We start from the raw sequence: 27,086 nt of genomic DNA, 5'->3' as shown, positions 1-27,086 counted from the left end.
GGAAGAATAACCTCCCTGGACCTGCTGGTCACACCGTTTCTGATACAAGCCAAGATGCCATTGGCCTTCTTGGCCACCTGGGCACACTGCTGGCTCATGTTCAACCAACACCCCCAGGTCTTTCTCCTCCAGGTAGCTTTCCAGCCAATCTTCTCCCAGTCTGTAGCACTGCATAGGGTTGTTGTGCCCCAAGTGCGTGACCCGGCATTTGGCCTGGTTGAACTCCATGCCACTGGACTCTGCCCAGCGGTCCAGCCTGTTCAGATCCCTTTGGAGCCTCCCTGAGCTCCAGCAGATCCACACTTCCGCGCAGCTTAGTGTCATCGGCAAACCTGCTAAGGGTGCACCCAATGCCTTCATCCAGGCCATTGATAAAGACATTGAACAGGGCTGGACGAGCCGTGGGGACACCACTTGTGACCGGCTCCGGTCACGCCGCCGGGACCGCCTGGCTTGGGCAGGGTCGGAGCCGCCCGAGGGCGGGCAGGCGGTGGGGGCTCCTCCTCCTCCTCCCGCATTCACCGCCCGCGACGGGGCTGGCGGCGGGGTGGGAGGCTTGGCCGTGCCCCGGGCGGGCTGCGAGCGGGCAGCCATGCCCTGGGGGAACGGCACGGGCCCGGGGAGCCGCGCGGAGCGGGAGGAGCCGGGCGAGAAGCCCCTGTTCAGCGCCGGCACCTACGAGCTGCTGGCCCTGCTCGTCGCCACCATCGGCGTGCTGGGCTTGTGCAACAACTTGCTGGTGCTGGTGCTCTACTACAAGTTCAAGCGGCTCCGCACGCCCACCAACCTCTTCCTCGTCAACATCAGCCTCAGCGACCTGCTGGTGTCCGTCTTCGGCGTCAGCCTCACCTTCATGTCCTGCCTGCGGAGCCGCTGGGTGTGGGACGCCGCCGGCTGCGTCTGGGACGGCTTCAGCAACAGCCTCTTCGGTGGGTGACGGGGCCGCGGTGGCCTCACGTCCCCTCCCTGTGTGGCCGGGTCCCTCCTCTCAGCTGCCTTCTCTCCCCTCGCCTGCTTTCCCCTGGGCCCCCCCTGCGGCTGCGACGCTCCCCTTCCCGGCTCGTCCCCGGCCATCGCGCCCCTGCCGTCGCCTCCCTCCCTCCTCCTCGGCTTCGTCCCAGGATTTTCTTACGGGAAAAGGCGGCGGCGTTTTTAAAAGGGGTCTCCGAGGTGACCGAGGGACGCGCGGGCTTCGCGAGAGTAAAAGATCGGGTTTTACAGGAGGGAAAGCTGCGGTAAGGAGCGCATCCCGGTCTGGTGTCGGCTCAGCAGTGTTCCCCCTCGGGGAAGCGGCTGGGATCGTGGCTGGGTCCTGCGGCCGCGGGGTGCAGCCTCCCCTCTGTCCAGCTTTGGCTTCCCGCACAGCGACCCAGCGTGTGGCAGCGCCTCGGGTTTCTTTATCCATACCTGAGACTGAGGTGCTGTCTTTCAGTCCTGAGTATGTCACAGCTGGTATTTGGGAAACCACCGATTGCTGTGAAATGGGATTTTTTAATTTTTTTTTTTTTTTTTAGCAGAAGTGTGTCTGCTATTTGCATTTTCAGAAACTGTAAGGTCTCTACTATTTGCTTTTCCTGAAAAAAACTATTTGCTTTCGTGAGAACAAGTCTTATGAGGAGCGGCTGAGAGAGCTGGGGTTGTTTAGCCTGGAGAAGAGGAGGCTGAGGGGAGACCTCATTGTTCTCTACAACTACCTGAAAGGAGGTTGTGGAGAGGAGGGTGCTGGCCTCTTCTCCCAAGGGACAGGGGACAGGATGAGAGGGAATGGCCTCAAGCTCCTCCAGGGAAGATTTAGGCTGGACATTAGGAAAAAATTTTTCACAGAAAGAGTCATTGGGCACTGGAACAGGCTGCCCAGGGAGGTGGTTGATTCACCTTCCCTGGAGGTGTTTAAGGCACGGGTGGATGAGGTGCTAAGGGGCATGGTTTAGTGCTTGATAGAAATGGTTGGACTCCATGATCCGGTGGGTCTCTTCCAACCTGGTTATTCTACGATTCTATGATTCTATGAAATTCATTCATACCCTTTACAGAAGTCTGCAGACAAATAGGTTGCAGTCCACCTATGTAAGTGGAGTCTTTTAAAAGGCATATGGCTTTGTTTTCACTGACAAAGGATGCTGCTAAAGAACAGGATTGTTTTTCTAATGGCAAAAGTAAGTAAGGGTAATCAGTAACCAAATCTAAAGCTCACCTTAAATTCTCTTTTCTATCACAGGTCTATAAATTAGAGGCGGGTCATGGTGCACGCAGGCAATGTGTATGCACTGAAAAGGGAATCTGATAAGGCAAATCAAAGTCTTTAGTAAGCTCTGTAGCTTTCCTGCATAATCTTTGTTTTACATGCCACCATAGCGTGCCAGTGGTGGATTGCTGGGACAAAGGTGCATGGTTGCTCATGGTTGATTTGACTGCTGCTGCATAGTGCAGCAAAAATATTACATCTTGGAAGCTGTGGTAGACACAGGATGTTATTAGCCGTTTGCACAAGGTTTAGTATTGGATAATTTCTGTGATGCACAGCCCTCAGACATTTGTTTGCTAGCATTTTCAAGAAAATTTGTAGAGAATCTAACATAAGGCTGGCTACATCAGTCAGCCAGATCAAATACTTGAGAAACTCAAGCATCTGCCAAGCAGCTGAACATTAAGCATACTCAGGAGAAGTGAAGTATGGGTTTGTTCCCATCTTTCTCTTTTATATATTATACTTACTGGGTTTTTTTTTTATGAAGGCATTTTCCATAGGGTCAAAAAATGACACGGTAGGGTTAATGTTAAAGACCAGACTATAATAATATCTTACCATCTTCCAAAGGTAGAACACATAGAAAAAATAAGATGTAAATTGGCAAACAAATTACTTGATCATGTGTGATTTTCTAATTTCTTTTATTATAGGGTCTTTTTAGGGGTGTGCTACATAATTTGTCACTACAAATGTACTCAGTGTTGATACTTTCCTGTATTCCTTTATTAAATAAATTTGTTCACAAAGAAATGTAGGCAAATACAGGAGTTTATCTACAGAGTAGTCAAGGTCGTATCAGTGGTCTGCAAAATTACATCCTTCTGTGCTTGGTCACATTATTTTAATCTCCCATAGTGTATTTCAGTGGGAAGATTTTAGTTTTTTTAATGATGTATTAGAAAAGTGTGTCCTTTTGTGTAGTTGCTCATGTGGAAGTGGAGAGTAAATGTACAAGTTAATGATCAGGAATATTTGATGCCTAAATTTACTTTGTTCAGCTGCTATGTAAAGTAATAGAAAGTATTTAAGTTAGTTATTCTAATTTGATGCTAACCTAATAAAGTTATGTCTGATCTCAAGCTTTCCTTTTGTACATAGTATTGTTTTCATATTCTCAGCTGGAAATAGGAAGATTGTCCTTTTCTGTTTGTGAAGGTAAGTGGTTCCCCACGTAACTGAGTAGGACAGCAGGGGCATGTCAATACTGAGGTAAAAAATTGATGCTCTGTAAGTAGCATAACGTTGTTTCCCATCTGGACTATTGCCACCACAACTTCTATTTTAGTTTTGTAATATGTCTATGAAGAGAGCAGTAATTTGAAGGTTTTTGTCATGTTTGCTTTTTCCCTGATGGTGGTAAAGATACTGATTGAAGGTTTCATTCAGAGTAGCCAGATATTATATTTATAAATATACTTCTTATGTATATAAAAGCCCAACTCTGCAGTTATCTTGGGGTGGTGGTGATGGGGGAGGTAATGTAATGGAAGTCTTATGTGTATTATTTAGCAGTGCTTCTTAAAGCATAACGCTCCACCGGCCCCCCTCCCCTGAAGAACTTTCGGGACTAGAAAGCATATTCATTGATCAGAAGGCATACAGAATTGTCTACTTTTAAAAGTTTAGTTATTTTTAACGAAGCAGAGTAGTTATAGCTTTGCAGTTTACAGTTGCTTGGTAAATCAGAGAGACCAAATGAAGACATTTCTAGAATAAAGTAGTAGTAGTTACGATGCTATGGGTATGGAGTCTATTAAATCATAGCAGATACTGTGAGGTTACTTTACCACTGTGGATGTGTGCTGGGGTTGGACCCAGTCCAGCTCATTGTGCATTAGCTGAGCACAACCTGTTTATTCAGAGTTAAGCAATTACATTTTTGATTATGAATTTGGATGTTGCTATGTGAGCTTTCTGTACCAGCCCTTCAGGTCCAAATATTAAGTTCAAATAAGAAAATCCTTATGTAGTTTGTTGTTGATTTGGTTGGGTTTTTTTGTTGGTTTTTTGGTTTTTTTTTTTTGTTTCTTTTGTTTTGTTTCCAATTTTTTTTTCCTTTTTGTTTGTTTGTTTCTTGGCAGAACAGCCTCTAAGCCCCAATACTTGGTGTAAGCTGTCCTGCATTTGTTGAACTATAAATGAGAGGTTTCCTTGACTGTAAACAAATTTGGGACACACTATTAAAGCTGGTTTTTTGAAAAAAAAACCCACAACCAAACAAGATTTTTTTTAATTGACAGTGTCTATTTCAAAACTTGATGTGCGCAAGAGGATTTTGCATCACTCCAGGTAGTGAATGTCTGCTTTAATGTCTTCCATACACAGGAACAGGCCCTGAAGGTTCAGAAATAAGCTAGTCTGATCATGTGGAACATTCATATGTACCTCTCAAGCATAAATCTTTTCAGCTACACGTGATGACAAATAAACCATCAGTAATGTTCTAACATTTTCTGGTATGTTTAATTCTGAAAGGGAAGAAAGGAATGAAAAAACATAGGAATTGTCTTGAGGAACTGGAACCAAAATCATGTAGCGACCTCTGTCTTTCCTAACTGTAGACTGTTCTTGAGAGGGTAAATAAACACTGACAGCTTTTAAGGTCAAATTGATTGAAAGTATTATCACCCTTCTAGACAAGTTACCAATGGTATAGAGCAGCTAGACCTTGATGAGCTATGAAGTAAATGTTGAGATCCAGGTGCATGCTGCCTTCCAGTAGTATGAACTGGAGGATGGGAAAATTTGTAAACTGTTTTGCAAACAACATTCTTGTGAAAAGCTGCAGACTGCACAGCTGAGATTATTTTATTTTTTAAGGCAAGCTGATTTTCTCCCGTCCCACTTCACATACACACACACAGAGAATACTGAAGTAGAGATAAATTGATAAGATTGTCCTGTGGACCTGGCTTCGGTTACAGCCTATTTTAAAACAAAGCAAAATTATTTATTTGTATACAGTTGTTAGCTACTTTGTCTAAGGCCCTTCTCTGCACACTGAAGGAATGATGCCCTGTGTCACCATCTTGCATTACCAATGTATGTTATATGCACTGATTTAATCTCACTAAAAGCATTGTCTATGGTTACTCAGCAGACAGTTTTAGGATCTTATGTTACAGACAGCTGGAGACTCAAACAGCATGCTTTCAGCTTTAGCAATTTTATTTTGAAGTAAATTAATCACTTGCAGGATTGAATATGGAAAAGGTGATTAATTCCACTGGAGTTTTATAGGAGAGGTGTGTATTTTATCTACTTGAAGCCTACTGTGAAGTGATTTTCAACTACCTAGATTTGACTGGATGCTAAAATTTATTGAAAAGTTAGGAGTGATACATAGCTGTCACCTAAAACATATTGTAACATCTAATCCCTGAATTCAAATAGACTGGTTAGATCTTTTGTAACACAAACCTCCATAGTTTTACAGACCCATGTCTTGCCGTGGACAAGAAGTTGTTTCTACTAAATTGCTGCTGTCTGGCTTTTCAAATGTGAAGAAGGTGAAGAGGAATTGCTTCTGTTCTGAAGGCACTGCAATTTTTTTTGTTCTAAATATGGGTTAGGATGTTTGTATTCTGACTTTATGTAGGACAATAAACTGCAGTTCAGATGTGTTTTGCAGTGTTCTCTGTTATAACTTATATTGTGCAGCTTGAAATATTTAATAATGTACCCAGACTAATATGACTCCCGGAAAAACCCAGAGTACAGAGGAAATAAATATCACTCATGAGACACAATGGAATCTATACCAAATGCAGTATTTCAGTAGGAAAACAATAAAAAATGGCAAAAATGAGATTTTTCTTTCAAAAAACCCCCACCGAACAACAAGGAATATCTCATTATTTCTCTCTGATTCTGAGAGTCTGGCTACTGGAGAAGAGCAAGTTGCAACATTGAAATTGCATACTAGTGCCGTAAACAAGAAGACATTTTTCTTTTGCTACATTTGACCTAAATGTGGATGACCTCATTCACAGGGCAGTTGCCCAGGCTTAAATTGAAGCTAAAACTAGCATCTGTATTTCATAAATACAAAGAGTGTTTGTTGTTTATGTTTATAATCAGTACTTACAGATAGAAATATTGTCCAAGATGAAAATCTATAGATCAGACAAGCATCATCTGTAAGCACTGAGCAGTCAAGTCTTTCAAAAATTATTAGGAAGACTGATTTGCTAGCAGAGTAAATCAGCTGTCAGGAGTCTCGGGCCTTAGTCTTTAATCGAACTACACAGATTTCAATCATTTCAAGGAAATCTTGGCAGTGCAAGAGCAGGCCATCCCCATGTGCCAAAAAAATTAGCCAATGGGGAAGAAAACGAGCTTGGCTGAGCAGAGAGCTTTGGGTGGATCTCTGAAAAAAGAGGAAAGTATGTGAGCTTTGGAAGAAGGGACAGGCACCTCAGGAGGACAGCAAGGAAGGAATGAGATCATGTAGAGAGAAAATAGAAGGGCTAGAGCCCAACTAGAACTTCAATTGGCCAGTTCTGTAAGAGATAATAAAAAATGTTTCTACAAATTTATCAACAACGAAAGGAGGGCCAAGTAGAATCTCCACCCCTTACTGAATGCAGGGAGAAAAATAGTGACAAAAGGTGAGGATAAGGCTGAGGTACTTAATGCTTTCTTTGCCTCAGACTTTAATAGTAAGATAAGGTGTTTTCTGGGTACTCAGCCTCTTGAGTCAGAAGACAAGGAGAGCAGAACAAAGCTGCCATGATTCAAGAGGAAATGGTTAGAGACTTGCTCAGCCAATTAGACATTCACAAGTCTACAGGACCTGATGGGATCCACTGACGGGTATCAAGGGAGCCGGTGGAGGTGCTCACCAAGCCCCTTTCCATCACATACCAGCAGTCCTGGCTGACTAGGGAAGTTCCACTTGACTGGAGGGTGACAAATATGCCCATTTACAAGAGGGGTGAGAGGGAGGATATGGGGAACTACAGGCCTATCAGTCTGACCTTGGTGACGGGGAAGGTCATGGAGCAGATCACCTTGAATGCTATCACACAGCACACACAAGACAACCAGGTAATTAGGCCAGTCAACATGGGTTTATGAAAGGCAGATCCTGCCAAACCAATCTAATCTCCTTCTATGATAAGGTTACCTGCATAATGTATAAGGGAAATGCTGTGGATGTAGTGTACCTGGCCTTTAGTAAAGGCTTTGACACTGTTTCTCATAGTATTCTGCTTGAGGAACTGGCTGCCATTGGCCTGGTATATCCTCTGCTGGATAAAAAACTGGCTGGATGGCCAGGCCCAAAGTGTGGCAGTAAATGGAGTTAAATCCTGTTGGAGACTGGTCACAGGTGATGTTCCCTAGGGCTCAGTACTGGTTCCATTTGTATTCAATAACTTTATCAATGATCTGGATGAAGGGATTGAGAACTTTTAGTAAATGACACTAAGCTGGGAAGAAGTGTTCATCTGCTCAGGGGTAGGGAGGCTTTACAGAGGGATCTGGAAAGGCTGGATCGATGGGCTGAGACCAGTGGGATGAGGTTCAACAGGGCCAAATGCAGAGTCCTGGACTTGGGACAAAACTAGAGCCCCATGCAGCACTACGGGCTTGGGGAAGAGCGGCCGGAAAGCTGCCTGGCAGAGAAGGACCTGGAGGTGTTGGTTGACAGCTGAGTGAATATAAGCCAGCAGTGTGATCAGGTGGCCAAGAAGGCCAATGGTATCCTAGCCTGTATCAGAAACATTTTGGCCAGCAGGACCAGGGAAGTGATTGTGCCCCTGTGCTCAGCATTGGTGAGACTGCACCTTGAATACTGTGTTCAGTTTTGGGCCCCTCACTACAAGAAAGACACTGAGCTCCTGGAGCATGTCCAGAGAAGGGTAATGAAGCTGAAGAAGGTACTGAAGAACAAGTGTTATGAGGAGCGGCTGAGGAAGCTGAGGTTGTTTAGCCTAGAGAAGAGGAGCCTGAGGGGAGACCTTATCACTCTCTACAGCTACCTGAAAAGAGGTTGTAGAGAGGTGGGTGCTAGTCCCTTTTTCAAGTGATAGGTGCTAGGACAAGAGTGAATGGCCTCAAGTTGAACAGGGGGAGGTTCAGATTAGACATCAGGAAAAATTTCTTCACTGAAAGGGTTATTTGGCACTGGAACAGGCTGCCCAGAGAAGTGGTTGAGTAACCATCCCTGGAAGTATTTAAAAGATGGGTAGATGAAGTGTTCAGGGATGTGGTTTAGTAGTGGACAGTTATGGTTGGACTCAATGATCTCAAAGATCTTTTCCAACCAAGAGATTCTGTGATTCTGTGATTCTACCTCAAGAAGCTTTAAGTGTGACAAAATTTGTTTCAGGTAAAAACTAAATATTGGTTTGCATAGTTTTTGCTAAGCGTTAAAGTAATGAATTCCTATATTTGCCTCTCCTTTGTTTGAAGAAAAGTACAGGTTCTCATTGTAGGGGTTAATATCCAAACAATAACCATAATGGCTTTCTGTATCAGATTTTTTTTTTAATCAGCATATATTTCATCATATTAAAACATGCAACTCACTCAAAATGAAATCTCAATAATTTCCAGAAAAGCTGCCCAAAACAGGAGAAGGGAAGTGAAATTCCGTACTTTCCTCTGTGCTAGGCTGCAAGAACTGACTCATACATGGAAAATGGAATCATGCACATGTATAAATTATATATGAAGTAATTGGAAGGAACACAAGAACATAAATGATGTGAATACATATTGATCTATAAAAGGCAAGGTTCTTCCAGGTGAGAACTGCCACCAAAGTGTGGCATTATGCAAAGCACAGCAATTCATTTCTGTGAGGACAGTACAAAAAGCCTTGCATCTGTGTTCTTTTGTCAAATCTCTGCCAGGATTTGAATTAACTCAAGTAATACTAGTAGATTCTGTGGCTACAACAGGCATTGTAACCTGCTATTTACAAGCCAGCCAGAGCTGACCCAAAATCAAGGTTTGGGGGAAGGGGCAGGAGGGAGAGGAGAGAGAGAATGGAAGATGGGATCCTCTTTTAACATATAAAGGCTTGATAGAACAAATTAATTGTTACTCCTCAGGGGTGGTAATAGGCCAGTTTGTTGAGAGGACTGGCACTAGAAAGTGACTACACTAGAAAGTGTAGGAGTACTGACATATCTCAATTGGCACATGTGTTAGTTACTTCAGGTTTCATTATCCCTGGGTGAATTGGCTGTATTCTCACTTCTTTAATGGTAGTTGTGGCTCAAAATCCTTTACAGCCATAGATTTGCCTCTCCGTCTGATTTCTGAGCATGTAAAGAAGAAAACCACCAGCTGCCATGCTCCTTTCTCATCCAAACGTGTGATATGAAAAAAATGTGCTCACAGGCAGCGTGGTTGAAGAAGAAATACTAAAGGTGGAGGAATATAGAGGATGAGGCAAGCTTATGTGTGTAAACAGGGAGATATGACAGGGATGGCTCTGAAAACAGACTTAGAAGAATCTTTGAGAAAGTGGCAAATATTCTACTTACATGAAATTTGTGTATGTCTGCTTCTACTTTAGGTAACAATATGTGTAGGGTTCCTCTTTTTATTCCTGCCGTACCAGCTAAAACTTTTGGGAGTCAGCTCCTACTGCTCTGCAAGGGTATGGCTCCACTCAGAAACTTTGAGCTCAGTGCCGTGAGGGAATTGTGGCATTAGGCCAGATGTGTTACATACCTGAAGGATACTCCATCTGCTTATGTGAAACACCCAGGACCTAGCCTTGCTAGGAGATAATCCTTACTAGATTGTCAGATAGGAAAGAGACCCTGAAGTCTCTGAAGAATAAAGCTAAATAACAGATGCATGCAGCCATTCATCATGAGATAACATCGAAGACAAACACACAACCACCATCTCCTCCTCCCACAGAGACTCTCAACCTCACAGCATGTGGAATGTATAAATGGCTTCATTTTATAGCATGATACCAACAATACTACGAATAGTTACCATATAGTTGCCAGGTACATGCTTCCCAGCCTCTGTGCTTTATTTAGCATACAAATAGTTAAAGAACACTTACTCCAGTTCCTTAGTGTTAAAGTTCTGGCATTGATTTGAAACTTGACATCACAGCTAGATTTAACATGGAGAAATCAACATTAAGAATTAATCCATACTGAGGAGGAAGAGGGGAAATCTGTATTTTGCTCCATGAAATCCATAACAATAAGGTTATATTTTTCACTGTTGTTAACTAGCTGTTTTAGACACTCGTCTGTAGTGTGGAATTCCATTTGCTTATACAAATTTAAAGCTGGTTTTTACTTCTGAAGTAATTAGGTAACTCAGGTTAGCATGGTGAATTGATTGTTTTTTACAGCAGAAGCAACCTTTAAAATTTCTTTGTAATTTTTGATCTGAATATGGAACGATGGCTGGAAGCAGAGAAATTAACACTATAGCATTACTGCTCAAGTTTGCCTAGAAGTTCAGTGAGTAGAGAAGAGAATATTTTATCATCTAATTTAATTATGAATCTATCACTCAGACTAAGTTATGATCGTTATAGAGGCTTGCATATTGTTTGAAAATCAAGGTTGCTACAGGTGTATACTATCCCTAGTTGTTTTCAAATATAGGTTGTGCTAGGAAGACCTAATGGCCACAGAAAGAGCAGAGAATCTTTAATGCTCTGTACAGATATCCCATCAGATCCACCAAATGCGTCATATTTCAGATGTACGTCTTACTGAGATGGATTTAACAGGTTTATCCGAACCACAAATGACCAATGCTTTTGATTGCTTTGTACACAATCCTGCATTTAAACCCCTTAGCTCTAATCATCTAACCATTCCCTCCATCCTTCCTGACATAAGCATTAAGTGTTGATATTGCACAAAGATACAGAACTATGAACTGGACATAAGTGACCTATTAGGTTCCAAATAAGCTTTAGGATAAAACGTTGTTTAAAAACAAAAAATCACCAACAGTGGAAAGATGATTGAAAGATGTGGAAGTGCAGACTAATATAGTAAAGGAAGATTTTTGAGTGAAATAATTCTGAGAGCTTTGGTTAAAATCCAATGTGAATAATGGATGATGTCCTTATGTATAAAGAGTCCATTAATGTTTAATATGAATTTTGCTTGAATGAAGACTTCAAGATTCACTTGTGAACTCTTTGCAGTGAACCATAATAAACTTCACTCAGCCTTCTCTGTAGCTTCATTGACATTCACGGAGAAAAATCTGAACAAGCAGCACATATGCACTACTTCTAATGAAACTATGACACAAAGGTGAATTTTCATAGATTTGTTTCAAGCTTAAACTGTGTATCTGAAATCACTTTTACTCTTCTGCTAATTATCTTGCAGAACAAAACATATCAAGCTAGAGGGTTAGTTTTTATAGGAGTTATTTTGATATAACAGTTTTGGCTTCAAGGGCAAACTAGTAAGCATGTACATTGCAAGCTTATTTGATATTTGTTATTGATTCAGGAACTCTTTTCTTTAAAGACAGAAATTCTTATTAAAGATTGACTTCTAGACCTTTGCAAATAAGTCTACTGGGGCACGGATATATTAGAAGCAGGCCATTCAAGAAATATGCCCTTAAATCCATTTGCAAGGGACTTCAAAATGAATGACTTCTTACTGAATCTTTTGAATTCTGCATCTAGATAGCGCTTGTGAAAAGCTCTGGTTTACTTCATGAAAGCTATGACTTAGTATGTAGATTTAACAATTACTGTGTAGCTGCATCTTCAGACGTCATAATTGTTTGCTATTAATGGCATTAATAGGTTAATAGAACATATTTAATATAATCCGAGATTACCATGGGGAAAAAAGTAACTAATTTAAAATAATCCCCAAAGTAGATGCAACTCTTTTATCTGTTAATCATAACCAAGAGCTATAAAGTTACAGCAGTACACTCTAGGATGTTGAATGTATCACGAATGCTGCTTGAAATCATCCCTTGACATCAGAGCTAATCTCTAATTGAATTAATCTCACCTACCAAAATGTGTAAATTTTCTCTTCAGCACTTCTTATTTAGTTATGGTTTCCTCATTTAAGAGGAAATTTTCCACCCTTGGGATCAGTACGGCAGAGTTATAGGTAATTACACAAATAAGATCTAAGTAACCATAAGTTTTTATTTTTCTTTTAATTTTGTCTTGTGTAGAATTTGTTTGGAATTTGACAGTGCTATTAGCATATGGAAAAATCCTGCAGAATATCAAAATGCATGTTCAACACTGACTGTGGCACACAGCATTCTTCAAGATTTTCAGTACTGTGCTATTAGTCCATACCATCACATGTGGAGGTGGCAGGCAAATTCCAGCTCTTGCTACTTAAGAGCTGTATGAAACCCTTGAGCATTTGCTGCTTTTATGGCTTTGCAGTTTCATAATGGACTTTGCGTGCATGCTTTGTGGCAACAGAATAGTTGAAATTCCCAGTAGCTGGAAAACTCAAATGACATATAAGGTTTCCAGCCATTGCTGCAGAGTATTCACACATAGGAAAGTCACTTTGTACTCTAATGGTCTATCCAAGAGGCTATTCTAGTCCCATGAGCTAATCTGTGCTGCTTCTTTCTCAAAGTTTTTGTTATAAATAACAAATGTGCTTTGGTTGCATATTGATACAGAATGGAAAGGGTGCATAACAGCAGGGGGTGGAAATTCAAATTGTTTTCTGTTCTAGTCTTGCCCTTGCCTGCACTGTACTCAGAGATTATAGAGAGCAGCCTCACAATGGTGTCAACCAGCTGTTTTCAAACCCTTGGGTGAATAAAGTCAGGGCTTATCTATTTGTAGGGGTCAAACTCCTTTAACAGTTCATATACCAACTCTTCCTTCACTGATGGTGGGTCTGCTTGTATCAACCTGCTTTTTTGTCCCCAGGGCCTGGGATTAATGTCAACTATTTGGAGAGGGTTCTCAAAAAACAGAGCAAATACTAGATTATTATGGAGTAATGGTTATTTAATGTAAGAGTTACTCTACAGAATTTCTATATTAAAAACATGGGCAATCAAATCTACAGCTCTACAAAGTTATTTTCATTCTGTGGGAGTATAGTGTATTTCATACACCTTTTTTCATACTATTTTTGTAGCATTAAAGGAGGGGAGATTGTGATCTTAGTCCTGTGAGTTAAATAGCTTCTGAAATGCTGATGAAACTGCTCAGAAGTTGTTCCTTTGGCTATTTCTGTTCCACTCAGCTATGTCTGAATGCTGAGAGATGCTACCTGTAGTTCAATTCTGCTCATGCAGTAAAAGTAGTTTGTTAATCCCTCATTCGACAGTTAAAATGTGCCTACCTACCCATTTAAAAACATGTTTACTTACATGTGACGCACACTCATAAGATAGCTTCTACTTGCTGAATACACTGAATTTTATTTTTTCCTATGAGTTACTCCATCACATAGCCCGCTGTAGAAGTAACAAAACTTAAAAGAACAAATGTCTCTTAAACAGCATGTGTTTTTTGCCCTAGTTATTTTTAACTTTCTTATGCACATTTTAAAATTAGGGCAGATCTCAATATTCTTGTACTTTGAACACGGTGTCCAGGGAAGTGGTTTAGTCACCATCCCTGGAGGCATTTAGAAGATGTGTAGATGTGGCACTTAGAGACATGGTTTAGTGGTGGACTTCGCAGTGTTAGGTTTACGGTGGGACTTGATGGTCTTAAAGGTCTTTTCCAAACTAAATGATTCTGTGACTTCTGTATGTCATCTACCACAAATAAACACGCAGCCATGGCTCCACAGCACACAAGGGCTTTGTTTTTGACAAAATTCCCTAAATTTTGTCTTATCTTGAAAAGGCATTTTGTTTCCAAACTTTCTGCTTCTACAGTTAACTACTTCCACCTCTATTCTTACAGGTATGACCTTGTTACAGTAGAAATTCTGAATCAGAGAGGAATTTACTGTAATATGCTGTGACCTGCATTTCTTGCCTCGTGCCTGACTGCTACCAGACACTTAGTGAATACCAACAGAACAGAGATTTGCATTTCAGTACATACTGCCGAATGGGCTGGCCAGGGCCCCTTTTATGGTTCAGGTAGAAAAATCAAGTATCCCTTTAAAGAGTATTGGTTTCAGGCTGAGCTAAAGCTGTTCAGAAATCTGTGTGCAAGTACCACATACCAGTTTTTAGAGATACTGAGCTTCTGGTGACTTTCTTAGGAATGCCAAAGACTTAGTAAATTATTGCTTCGGAACACCTGCACATTCAACCAAGCATGTGTGCTCTTGATTGCTTTCTCATGGCCAGAATTCAATACTGATGTATGAAAATTGATGGGTAAATATACACAGGGACATTAGTCACTGAATACCATCACAGGAAAAAAGAATGTGGTAAAAAGGAAGAGGTTAATTTGGGAATTTTGACTCGCTGTCCTGAGAAGCTGCTTTTTCTTTCCACTGATCACAGATCCTCAGTGCACTATATAAGCCAACTAAGCCTACAGCTGATCGATGTGAACTTTCCCCTACAAACATGTCTGTAGAGGGTTTTAATTACTATCAGGTAAAATTTTGTATTTCCTAATCTTTGGGCATGATAAAATGGGAGGGGAACTTCTTGCATTACCTTCCGTTCAGGAAGTAGACTGAATTTGATTGTATAAAGAGTACACCTGAGCTCATATAAGCGCATATAAGTGTAGAATAGTACCTATATAATTCCATAATTATTTTCTAATTCCTGCTAAGATTTTGCTTAGATCCACATTCTTCAGTATATTATTTCAGTCCTGAAAAAGGGCATGAAGAACTTCCTATCAACTCCATTTTAAAAAGAGAACAACCAACCAACCAAACAAACAAACAAACAAGCCTTAAGTCTCTTGGAAACCCTCTAATCCACATTTTCTAGTCCAATTTCTCCTTCAAGCCATAAAAGTAAAATTCTCCAGCAATGACTTACATAAGAAAAAAGCACACAAAACTATGCAACGCTAACTGTGAAAGAAGTGTGCCTTGCCTCTGCATGTCCAACAGTATCTACTTCTCTTTGTGATGAAAATTTAAAGATAACACGAGCAAAAAATGTACATTTTAAAAGAAAAAAAAATCATTATTTTCTTTTGAAGAGAGCCATGACAATAATGTGGCATATTTTCCCTTAGATTAGGAAATTCTTCCTGTTAATCAAGAAAGCTTTCTAAACTCATCACCTGTAAAAAGAGATCCTCTAATACTTGCATGATAGAGCAACTTTCTTAGAGGTCTAAAAGCATAACCTGCTGTGAGGTTAATAATATGCTGGTTTTACTGTTGAATGCCTTGATACAGAGGCTATGTATTGCTTTTTGCTGGTGCTTGTGTGTGCTGTTGTTAATTTGTCTTTCCTAAACGTTTATCCTTTTTTTCAAAGTAATATCGGATAGCTGTGATATCCTTTGAAGGTTTCTGCTGGATGTAATGGTAATTCTCTCGTTGACAGGGATATCTGCATGTTTAACGTTCTCACAGATATGTGAATGCATATTATGACAAACAGATAGGTACTTGAAGAAATGAAATGCTGTGTATATGCATGACAAAATACTTGTGCTTCATATTAGGTGAAATGTACACAAATTTAGACAGATATTTGTATAACCTCACAGGGTGCTGTGAAATACACCCTTTTGTTGTTTAAGAGGCTGTGTATATAAGCTTGATGACTGAGTTGGCAGGATTTCAGGTGACTGAAACACAGCTGATGGGCAATTTTTGTTTTGATCATTACATTTCACAGACCACTGAAACAAAAATCCTTATATCCTAACCAAGGCAGAATTGCCTTGACTTCATTAAATTATGAAAATGTCTGGATGTGGTAATACCGAGAGCTGAAAATAATCTGTGATTTCTGTCATAATACGTTAATAGTGTGAAGTGGGGTTGAGAAAAGGAAGAGAGCGTGCAAATAATTGAAATGAACACTGTGATATTTTCATGATAGCAGCATGATATGAAAGGATCCTGTTTTCCATGTTGTTCTTTGGAATGCAAAGACTTCCAGGACAACTTGAAAAAAAGTTTGATTTTTCTCAGTCATTTTGCTCACATTAAATGTACATATCTATATTTTCAGTTGTTGAAGGCTTTCTTCATCTTCAGTCTCAACTCTGAATTCCCTGGATTTCTAACAGATTTTGTACTAATTAGCTCATTTTCATTTGATAGTTTTTTCTTAAACAAGCATACCCTTCCACTCCCCAAGCCCTAACAATGACAAACACCACCGCAATGATTGCCAACACCACCACCACAAACGCCCTCTTGGAGCATGATTTCTCACTTAATAAAGTAGTGTTTAGGAAAAAGTATTAGCTTTTTTTTTCTCATCCTACTTCTTGGCCATTGTACATTGTGGGTCAGATGCCAGCACCCTACTTGGAGTAGTTCTGAAGTTAGTGATACTTGTTTTGAGTTAGTAGTTAGTGAGCAATGGCATGTCACCCAAAAACCTTATTGGTGTTAGATTCATAATGTCAGCTAGTTAATTTTGAGGTAACTTGCTAGCAAAGGAAATATCGAGAAGACTTCAGTCCAATTTGCAACATTTGTGAATGATTTAATTGTTTTTCTTTATTTTTCTTACAGGAATTGTTTCAATTATGACTCTCACTGCTCTTGCCTATGAACGCTACATTCGAGTAGTCCATGCAAAAGTGATTGACTTTTCTTGGTCTTGGCGGGCTATCACATACATCTGGCTCTACTCATTAGCTTGGACTGGAGCACCTCTTTTGGGGTGGAACAGATACACACTGGAAATTCATGGATTAGGCTGCTCAGTGGACTGGAAGTCAAAAGACCCCAATGATACCTCTTTTGTACTCCTTTTTTTCCTTGGATGTCTAGTAGTACCTGTTGGGATCATGGCCTATTGCTATGGCCATATTCTATATGCGGTAAGAATGGTAAGTTAATTCAAATAAGGCTTCTTTTAATATAATATTTTCAGTGACAAATGTTGATACCTTATATTAAGCTTAGATCAGAGCCTAAATTTTCACTCTTGCTTCCTATTCAAACTTTCAAATGTTTAATGTTCATGCATGTCAGCCACCACTAGAAAGTATGTAGGGAAGGAGAAAAACCAACCTAGACCTACCAGGATCTGTTTGTGTGTAGTTTTACTGGGAGGCAGGCTAGGGAACTGCTCATGCTTACTTATCCACATCAGATACTCTCTTGAAAAATGGGAAAAATAAACTCTGTTTGGAGGTCTCCTGATCGAAGAACTCTCTTTTCTCCTCACTGCTCTTAAGATAACTCTGTGAAACTCTCACAAGTGAAGATTAAGCCCTGTTAAAACAGTTTTCCATGTTAAGGCAACCCATTTTAATTCAGTCCTGATCTTTAGTGTCAGAAAGTGTTGATGTTTCATATTCTGTGGGTAATTAGTCTGGACTTGTTCAAGTCTGTTATCAACAGTATTGGCATAACTGATAACTATTATAGGGAATGCTCACATGTATGCCCCATCTTTTTCTCATTTTATGACTTGCTCAGATAACACTAGCAAACTGCTGCCTAGTATTCTGCCTTAAGTAGAGAATTCATAATTTTAGGATAAAAAGCCAAGTGGCAGATCTGTAAAGAGAAATGTATTTATGAAATTTTCTTCTCTCTAAAGATTGCTAATGACACAAAGCTACAGGATTGTCTAAATAGTCAGACAAAAGACCATTAAATATAAACTGAATTTTCTTATGCCAGTGGGTGAGGGCAAGTCAGTTTTCTAAATTACTTATAATGGTAACTGAAGCATGTTTATTTACGTATGTGGATTTGTTGTTTTCCAGTAGACTTGTTATACAGTTTTTCCTCAGATTATATTTTTGCATTTAATATGCACAAGAAAAGTCTGGAAAGCGTGATGTAAGCTTCCAGAAAATTTGTGGTTCACAAGATAAGGTGTATAGTGTCTGTGCCTAAAACTAAATTAGAGAATTAGTTATTTTTAAATAAACGTAGAACTATTCAATTTTAAGTAAAATTTAGAGATGTTTCGCTTTACTGTTTTATGTTTTTCTCTTACAGCTTCGCTGTGTGGAAGATTTCCAGACTTTTCAAGTGATCAAACTTCTAAAATATGAAAAGAAAGTGGCTAAAATGTGTTTCTTAATGATCTCCACATTTCTTATTTGTTGGATGCCCTATGCAGTGGTGTCCCTCCTGGTAACTTATGGCTATAGCAACCTTGTAACTCCAACAGTAGCCATCATCCCATCTTTCTTTGCCAAGTCAAGCACTGCTTATAACCCAGTCATCTATATTTTCATGAGTAGAAAGGTAGGTACATTAAAGATTTCCTTATTTAAATAATCAGTAGACAATACCACAGTTGTGGAGTTTAGATCTGATTTACTTTAGTCTCTAAAGCTTAAATTTAAAAAAAATTGAACAGCTAGATGAAATGGTAACGATCTAATAGAATTAAAAGTACTTAAAAAGTGCTTAAAAAGTGCTTTACGTACCACCTTATCAGAGTCTGGTTTTTAAATGTCTGAATTCGCACATGAGTACTGACAAGAAAGGGAGGGGAAGGAGCGATAACATTTAAGTGTCTAGTTTTGACACTTTATCCATGACATGGATTATGACTAGAAAACCTCATCTGAATCACTCCCTTATCACAACAGAACTCCATCAGAGAAAATTCAGAATATCCAGCATCTGTTTTTTAGGCTAAAAAATTGCCTTTGACTTTTATGTTATGGCAAAACAAAGATCAAACAACTCTGCATAGTATTTCAAATACTACACCAGTAATATTTCCCAGAGCTTCATTGTATTCAAAGCCAGATTCTCATGTGGATAACAGTAAGATGTTTTTGGAGACAAATGTTAAGAGAACATGCTTGTTTATGAGAAACAAGCTTTTATTTTTGTCTGCTTTTGTAGTCTTCATTATGAAAAATAGATGGCTGGTTTAATGTGGGTAACTAGCTAATTTCCACACTTCACAGAGCAAAGAGAGAAAGGAAGTATTTGGAGTTATCAGTGGCATGTCAAATATGTGGAAACTAGAAAACTACACACCTTTCTGTAAATCACCAATACTGCAAAGATAACTGCTGAATGCATTTAAGCAGTATTGATGAATTTATTTAGACATTAAAACAGCTTCACTATAACCCAGAATACAAACTGGAAGTATGACATGCACATTATAAACTTCTGAAACCAATATTGTATATACTTTAAGATACCTGGAGTGTTATAGAATCACTTGTCAAAGGGTAAAAGAATATGAATGATTGCTAGAATGGTTTTCCTGGATTTTCATTATCTTTTAGCTCATTATAGAGATGGAATTTTCTGTGATTTCCTACACTGGTTGACAATTACCAGGCAGCAGCCTGGGTGAGTCAGCACTTTGCAGGGACAAAGACAAATCAGTGGGTCCGATCAGCTAGGTGGGCAGCCAAGCAAAGGCTGCAGTGCAACTTGAACCAGGACTGAGGGCAAGGGTGAGCTTAAATGCTGTTTCTGAGTGAAAGGAGGAGGCTTCCAGTGGGGTATCTTGCAGCTCTTCCCCCCCAGCTCATTTCACAGCAGGTTGACTCAAGGCTACACAGCTGAATAATACCAGTTCTAGGTACCGTATACCTAGATGTCAAGCAGCGTAGTTTATCTGAAAAAGATTTTGTAGGTTTTGATACCCAGAGCAAATCAAACTAGTACCAGACACAATGCTGGTAAAGTCACTGCCAGGATAAGAATGAATCAGCTGAATGCACTTATTGGAGACACATTGTGGAGAACTTCTCAGTCTCCTCTTGTTCCAGATTAGGACCAAAAAGATAGCATTTCCAATCATCTTCTCGTTATTTTGCTTCCAGAAGGAATCCTAAAACCAGTTCTTTATAGTATCCTTCTTCCATCTGACCTGTTCTAATATGCTTGTGCCTTTTCACTTCTGTGATAATCAGAGGTACCACTTATCGTTGAAATTTTCAAGTCCTCCACATGACCATTCTTAGATCAGATTATCTTTATCATCTTGTAGCTTTCTAGGTCCCCTTTTCAACAGAAGCTAGTGCCTTCCATGTGTCTGAATACGATTAATTTCCTGTAACCAAAGCTTGTTCCAAACTGGCATGTCAGAGATCTTGCAAAACCAAGTCAATGGCCATGCAGCATAATACAGAATAATCTTTAACACAGCTAAATGGAAGGCTGTACAGAAAGATGTCATACTTCCTTTTCAGAGAAAAGGTGGGTGGTTTCCCCCTACCCATCATTTGTTGCAGTGATTTTTGGTTAGGTGGGGTTTTTTTTTAAGTTCTTTTCATACATTCCAGGAATGTCTTGTTATGGTTTATTAAAGGAACAGGAAGGTGCCCACTTATTTCTTGTAAAACCAGATAATTTCCCTAAGGGATCATATTTGAGCATTAGATGTGTGCAGACATGGAACTACTGAATGAATGCATCCTTTAATCTCCAAAACTGTGTGCTTTGCTTTGTGAAGGGGAGACCATAATTGGGACATTTAAAACAACATTACTGTTGGAATTATCATTCTATATACTGATGCAAGCTTTCACTGAAAACCTTGCATTATTTAGTCTATGGGTAGAACAGACTTCCTGCATCATAAGAGGTTTCTAGTTAGCTGAAAGTCTTCTTTTCTTTCCACATTCAATGGGAACATTTTAGTTGTGTGTTATCAACCTCTGAAATTTCATTTTACATCTGTGACATTCAATGCTTTTGTTAAAATTCCAGACCCTGGAGTTACTTGAAAGGAAAAAAGCAATACTTTATATCCCTTTCCTTCCCTTGTTCCTTCCCTCTGTATCCTCCTGTGACGTGTTTTTGAGAATATTCTTCCCCTAATAAATAAAATGTGTGATTTTTGAACATGAGTACAAGATCTAGAGCACACTTTGGAGCCTAGTCCTCTTGTTCTTTGCAGATTGTCTATTGCAGATCTTGCTGCTGGTAGAATATAAAACTGCATTTGTCTCTCCTGGCTAGGTGATGCTATTCAGCTTTTTGGCATAGAGAAAAAAGTACCCATTAAAAAGCTACCATGTTTGTTATAGCCCTGAAACTAACTCAGAGCAATGTAGAGATATACAGATATCTGTTATTTTGAGTCATTTACTGCACTGCTTTTTTTTCACTGGATTGTATATGATCGTGGACACTTAGGAGGTGAACGCTTAGGAAGTTGTAATTTCATTCTATTTATTCTGTCTTGCAGTTTCGACGGTGCCTTTTGCAACTGGTGTGCTTTCGCCTGATGAAATTCCAAAGGGCCATGAAAGAGCCACCAGCAACAGGGAATGACAGACCAATAAGACCAATAGTTATGTCTCAGAAAGCAGGGGACAGGCCAAAGAAGAAAGTGACTTTCAGCTCTTCCTCTATAATTTTTATTATCACTAGTGATGACACTGAGCAAATAGATGACAACAGTAAACAAAATGGGACAAAAGGAAATGCCATCCAAGTAAAGCCATTGTAGAAATGAGCTAGAGAGATTCAAGAATGAGATGGACTTCAGACAGTAGACTGCCTTTCTTGGAGACTGGTTTCAGTGGCAGTGCCTGTGGATTGCCAAAGGAAATCATATTCCTAAGCTGAGAGATACAGAAGGGATTCTGCATCTGAAGCTCTGCAGGCAGTCCATGTTTGATCACACTACTGAAGACTCTGCAACTGTGCCAGAATTTCTGATGAATGTCTTTACTCTGAATTTTCTTAAAGCATATGTTAGGATTGCCATTTAGGAGAATTGTGTCAGGCTGGAGGAATGTTCCAACAGAAACGTTACAAAGTTCAGCAAGGGCAAGTGCAAAGTCCTCCGCTTGGGAAGGGAGAACAATAGCTCAGTAGTTGAGCCCTGTCTGCCTGGGATGCGGCTCTGTGGAATAGGATGTGGAATTCTGTTGCTCAATGAGCAGGTCATGAGCCTACAGTGTGCCCTGGGAGTAAGGAAGGGCACCAACATTCCAGGCTATGCTGACAGAACCAGAAATGGTAGTCTGAAGTAACTATGCCTTTGACTCAGCCCTAGACTGCATCTAGATACTGCATCCAGTTTTGGGACCCCAGTACAAGAAAGGCATCTGAAAACTGGGGTGAATTAAGTGGAGACACCCAAGATTGTTAGGGGTTGTAGTACTTGACCTGGGAGGAGAGGCTGGGGAGATGTACTTGACCAGCCTGGAGATGAAACATCTTCAGGGGAACCTAATAGCAGCCTCCCAATGAGATAAAGCCAGTGTCTTCAGGGGAATTCATAGTGGAAGGATCATAGACAATGAGCATGAACTGAAACAAGAGAAATTTGGATGGGATATAAGGAAAAGCTTTTTCACTTAGAGGACAGCCAAGCAATGGAACAAGTTAGACTACAAATTTTCTGAGGCTCCTTCCAGTTTCACTTATCCTGTGATACTTGGACTGCCAGCATTCCCAGCACACAGAGTTATCAGGGAAGGAGGAGGAACATTTGATGTTGGCTGCAGTTTAGTTGGTCTGAGTTGGTACTTTGCAGGCTGGGTGGTGGGAAAATTAATGTCAACAATGACTGAGGTTATGGTTAAATCACAAGTCCCCAGAAAGCTGTCCCTGTATATTAATGAAGTGATTCTCTTGGTGCTTCCCAGTAGAGCCCCTGAGCTACATAGTGAAGAATATAATGCAAGTCAAAGCAACAGTTAAAAAGAGTCAGTGAAAGGGGAGAATTGGATTTTTTTTTTGTTATGTTACATGCTTTATGCATCTTTATCTTACATCCATTTGTTCTATACATGGACTCAGAGCATCACCCTATATTAATCCTGAATCTGTCCTCTTCTCTAACTAAGTTGTAGTGTGAGTACCAATTGTCTTGCTTAGAGTTCAGTAAACAGAATAGATAGAGGTTGGTTTGCGCCCTCACCTTTGTAAGTGTTGCTGGTACAAAATGGTGGCAATATTGTGTCTCATACATGGCTGCCTGCTGGCATTCATTTAGAGAACTAATTTTGAATTATGGTGGCTGATTCTCTACCACATCCATTGCACCAATGTGATTTCTTTGCCTCTGTCTGCTAACTGACATTGTGGGTATGAAACATGTAGCTTTTCCATTTATGTGAAAGGTGTAAGAAAAGCAGGTAAGAAACTACTTGCTTCCTCTGGGAACAAATCTTCTGAGAGGTATGAAACGAACATGCTGAATAACTGTTAGCACTCTAGCCATTAGTCCTGCAGTCAAGAATAAAACTTCAAAAATAAATAGAAAAAAACCAGCACCTAAATGTAGAAGCTTTCAGCTAGTTCTTGGGAGTAGGGAATAACCTCAACTCAGAACAAGTAACTGACTTTTTGCTTGTGCTTCTGCTCTTAAAGAGGCAAATTCCTTTTACGTGCAACCCTCCAGAACTTTAGCACTGGTAAACTGGTTCTGTGTTATGTTTCAAAGTGCATCTGGAGTCCACTCTGGTTTCTCAATTAAATCTTATAATCAGAAATAATAGGTGATAAATATTTGTCTTTGATTCTTTTATGGTTTTTATTTTTGTTTTGCTAAAAATGCATTGGCAAGTTGTCTTACTGTGTTGTAGATATACTCTTACTAAAGCACATTCATTGCAATGTCGAGAACGATGTTCTCAGTGATCACTACATCTATGCACATTCATATTTACAAAGGGAGAAAGATGTACATTAGCATTCCATGTAATGATTCCATCCTTTCATCAAAATGTTTGGCAATTTAGTGTTTTCTGTATATTGAGCCTTCAATGACTAATTAAATGTACCTTATTTATATCAATGTGTTCATGGTGAAATATTTTTTTTCTTCACTGGGAGAGCAAAGGTTTGGTATCGTCACTTGTTGGATACAGCTTGAAGGGTAGCATCAGGCCCTGGGAAGGCAATAGCATTTCAGGATCCCAGTTGGCCTTTTTAAAGAACAATTATAGGGTCTGTAATGTTCAGGTTTATGAAGGTAAAATTTGAGTAATTAACGGTATTTTATAAACAGTATATAATTTTTAATAATTGATGTGTAACATATTTACCACTACACTACCTAGCACACTAACAGTTATATAATGATATATGAAAACTAAACACTAAAAACTATTGTAAATTTGTTACTTTGGCCACTTTGTATAAATTGGTGGCCTAAAATGATAAATTTTTTGAACTGTTTGAGGTAAATTGTTCTTATAGCCTCTAAAACATAACTAGCTTTGTAAGTGTGGCCATGCGAAGTTGGTATGCTGCAGTCCTATTTGCTCATCTTTTAAGCATAATTATTTTCTGTGGGTAACTGCAGCATTGATGCAAAATTCACACCCTGCTACAGAACTGAAGTATTGCAACAGTCAGTCTTTCAGTATCACCAGGTTATTTATAGATTTGTTATATATATATCTAGTTATATTGTTGCAACTGGCCAGTTTAATACAGTGGAGATGAAAAAACTTATGTGGGATCTCTCTCTCCCATTACAGGGAATGGAAGAGGGTTGGCATTAACATCTGGCCTGTTAACTGTTCTAAACTAACAGAAATGCAAACAGAGAGAAGAGAAGGAGAAGGTGGGAAGGATAACAAGAGATTATAAGAGTACATTATTTATGACGATTTTTAGTAAAGTAGTTAGTTGGTAAGAAATTCTATGGTCCTCTCATGCAAAGGGAAGTGGCAGGTGTGGTGAGTACCATGATAGCCTCAGAACCAGTTCATTTCTCTTAATGATTTTTAGTTGATTCCATGCAATACTGGAAAAATGCATAAGGCAGTTTAGCTAGAATGCCATTTGTAACCTGCAAATGAGGGAGCCTCAGTTTAATTGCCTCCTAGCAGCTTTTGTGTCAGGACTCTCTTGGGATGAATGTCTGCATCTTCTTCTTGCTGAGGGAAGGACCCCCTCTCACCTTTCTCACTATTTTGACGCCATCAATAATCCTGAAGCTCTGTCCACTGACCTCCCAGTGCGGTGCATTTCTGCTCCACAGCCATGTGACCTTGCCCCCTTTTCAGGTCCCAGAAGACACATTCAGCATAAATCTAGCATGTGACCTTATGCAGAACAGTCAGGTCCTGTATGACTGGGTTGTTGTCTTTTATCACAATGATTACATCAATCAGGAGATCAGTATTCACAAGCATTATCCTTTGTGCTCCTGTGCTTCACATAACAGCAGTATCCTGCTGCTCTTTCGTGCTAGAATACTGCAACAGCTAAGTGAAATGGATACAGATGGTTTATACTATGCTAAACCATCCAGAAAGGACAGCTTTTAAGAATACATTTATCCTTGGCTTATGTAAAGAACCTTCAACTCAAGAAGGGAATTTGGTTGTATAATAGACAGAGGTAAGAGATGAGAAAAATCTCACTGTGATTGTGGAAGACTTCAAAGACTTGTATTTGGCCTACACATAAATATCTCATCTTGAAAACATTTGTTGTCAGGTATTTCACCACAGTCAAGGAGCCTTGGGGTTTGCCTCTTGCAAAGGAAAAGAGGAGGAAGGGCTGTGGCTGGAACAGTCATAGAAGGTGGGGATGTCAATTCCTGCTGCTGCTGAAGTGTGGCTGGTAGTTGCCCATAGAATCATAGAATCATAGAATAACCAGGTTGGAAGAGACGCACCGGATCATCGAGTCCAACCATTCCTATCAAACACTAAACCATGACCCTTAGCACCTCGTCCACCCGTGCCTTAAACACCTCCAGGGAAGGTGACTCAACCACCTCCCTGGGCAGCCTGTTCCAGTGCCCAATGACCCTTTCCGTGAAAAATTTTTTCCTAATGTCCAGCCTAAATCTTCCCTGGCGGAGCTTGAGGCCATTCCCTCTTGTCCTGTCCCCTGTCACTTGGGAGAAGAGGCCAGCACCCTCCTCTCTCCAACCTCCTTTCAGGTAGTTGTAGAGAGCAATGAGGTCTCCCCTCAGCCTCCTCTTCTCCAGGCTAAACAACCCCAGCTCCAACAACCATGTCGCAGTTCCTCCCTGGGCAGAATCAACAGCAGATCAAAAAGTGGGAGAGAGACGTGCAAAATGCATCTCCCTTTCCTCTGCCACAGGCAGGCACTGCAGCCTTTCAGTTCCACTTGCCTAACGCCTAAAGTCACATTGCTCAGCTCTCATCTGGGTTTGCATTTCGTTTATCCATCTCAAGCTGAACATTATGAATACCTTTCTCTCTCTCTCCCCCCACCCGCTTACAAGATTAGTATTGAAGAATTACTTGTAATGCATTAAAGCCTAAGAGGACATTACATTGATTTTTCCATAGAAATTAGAATGCAGGTCATTAGCATCAAACGCTGACCGTCCCTGGCCCTTCAGCCTTGCGTTATATTGCATTTTCAACAGTGTTTGCACTCCCTCTTGTGGCTTGCTCAGTCCAGCGCCTGCTGATAGAAGAACAATCCTGGCCTCCTGAAAATCTGTTTCCGTTACACATTTCCCCCTCATATGGGAAGATTCACTGTTTCATATCTATTATATTTTATTTATATTGATATACTTCTATCTTTGAAAAATTATGGGAAATAGATAACTCTAAATAATAGGAAATCTGGCCTGTCGCTGTGATAATTTGAAAAGTTTGTGTCTTTGCATGTTCTGGAGAATGCAGCCAGATATAAGGTTGGTTATAAAGACTCTGTAGGCATGGTACTGAAGCAGCATATTAAAGTGTTCCTAAGTCCTTTTTTTTTTTGCCTTGCTGAAACTTGGAGGACACCTGGGACAAAGTGATTATGAGATGATAGATTTTTCAGTTCTAGGTGAGGTGACAGCGGGGATTAGCAGAACAGTCACATTAAACTTCCAGAGGGCAGACTTTGGACTGTTCAGA

At 40.1% G+C, this 27,086-nt stretch overlaps 1 protein-coding gene across 1 annotated transcript; it reads left to right on the top strand.

Annotated features, from left to right (window-relative positions):
- Positions 1-539: 539 nt before the first annotated feature.
- Positions 540-22,510, top strand: OPN3 (opsin 3). Its single transcript, XM_069851004.1, has 4 exons — positions 540-929; positions 16,852-17,171; positions 18,298-18,549; positions 21,473-22,510. Exons 1-4 carry the CDS (start codon positions 593-595, stop codon positions 21,734-21,736), a joined length of 1,173 nt encoding a protein of 390 aa, XP_069707105.1. The 5' UTR covers positions 540-592; the 3' UTR covers positions 21,737-22,510.
- The last annotated feature ends 4,576 nt before the right edge of the window (positions 22,511-27,086 follow it).

Source organism: Phaenicophaeus curvirostris, chromosome 2 (assembly GCF_032191515.1).
Source record: "Phaenicophaeus curvirostris isolate KB17595 chromosome 2, BPBGC_Pcur_1.0, whole genome shotgun sequence".
NCBI lineage: Eukaryota > Metazoa > Chordata > Aves > Cuculiformes > Cuculidae > Phaenicophaeus > Phaenicophaeus curvirostris.
Note: the sequence above shows the minus strand (reverse complement) of the source record. Positions and strands in the feature narration are given on the sequence as shown.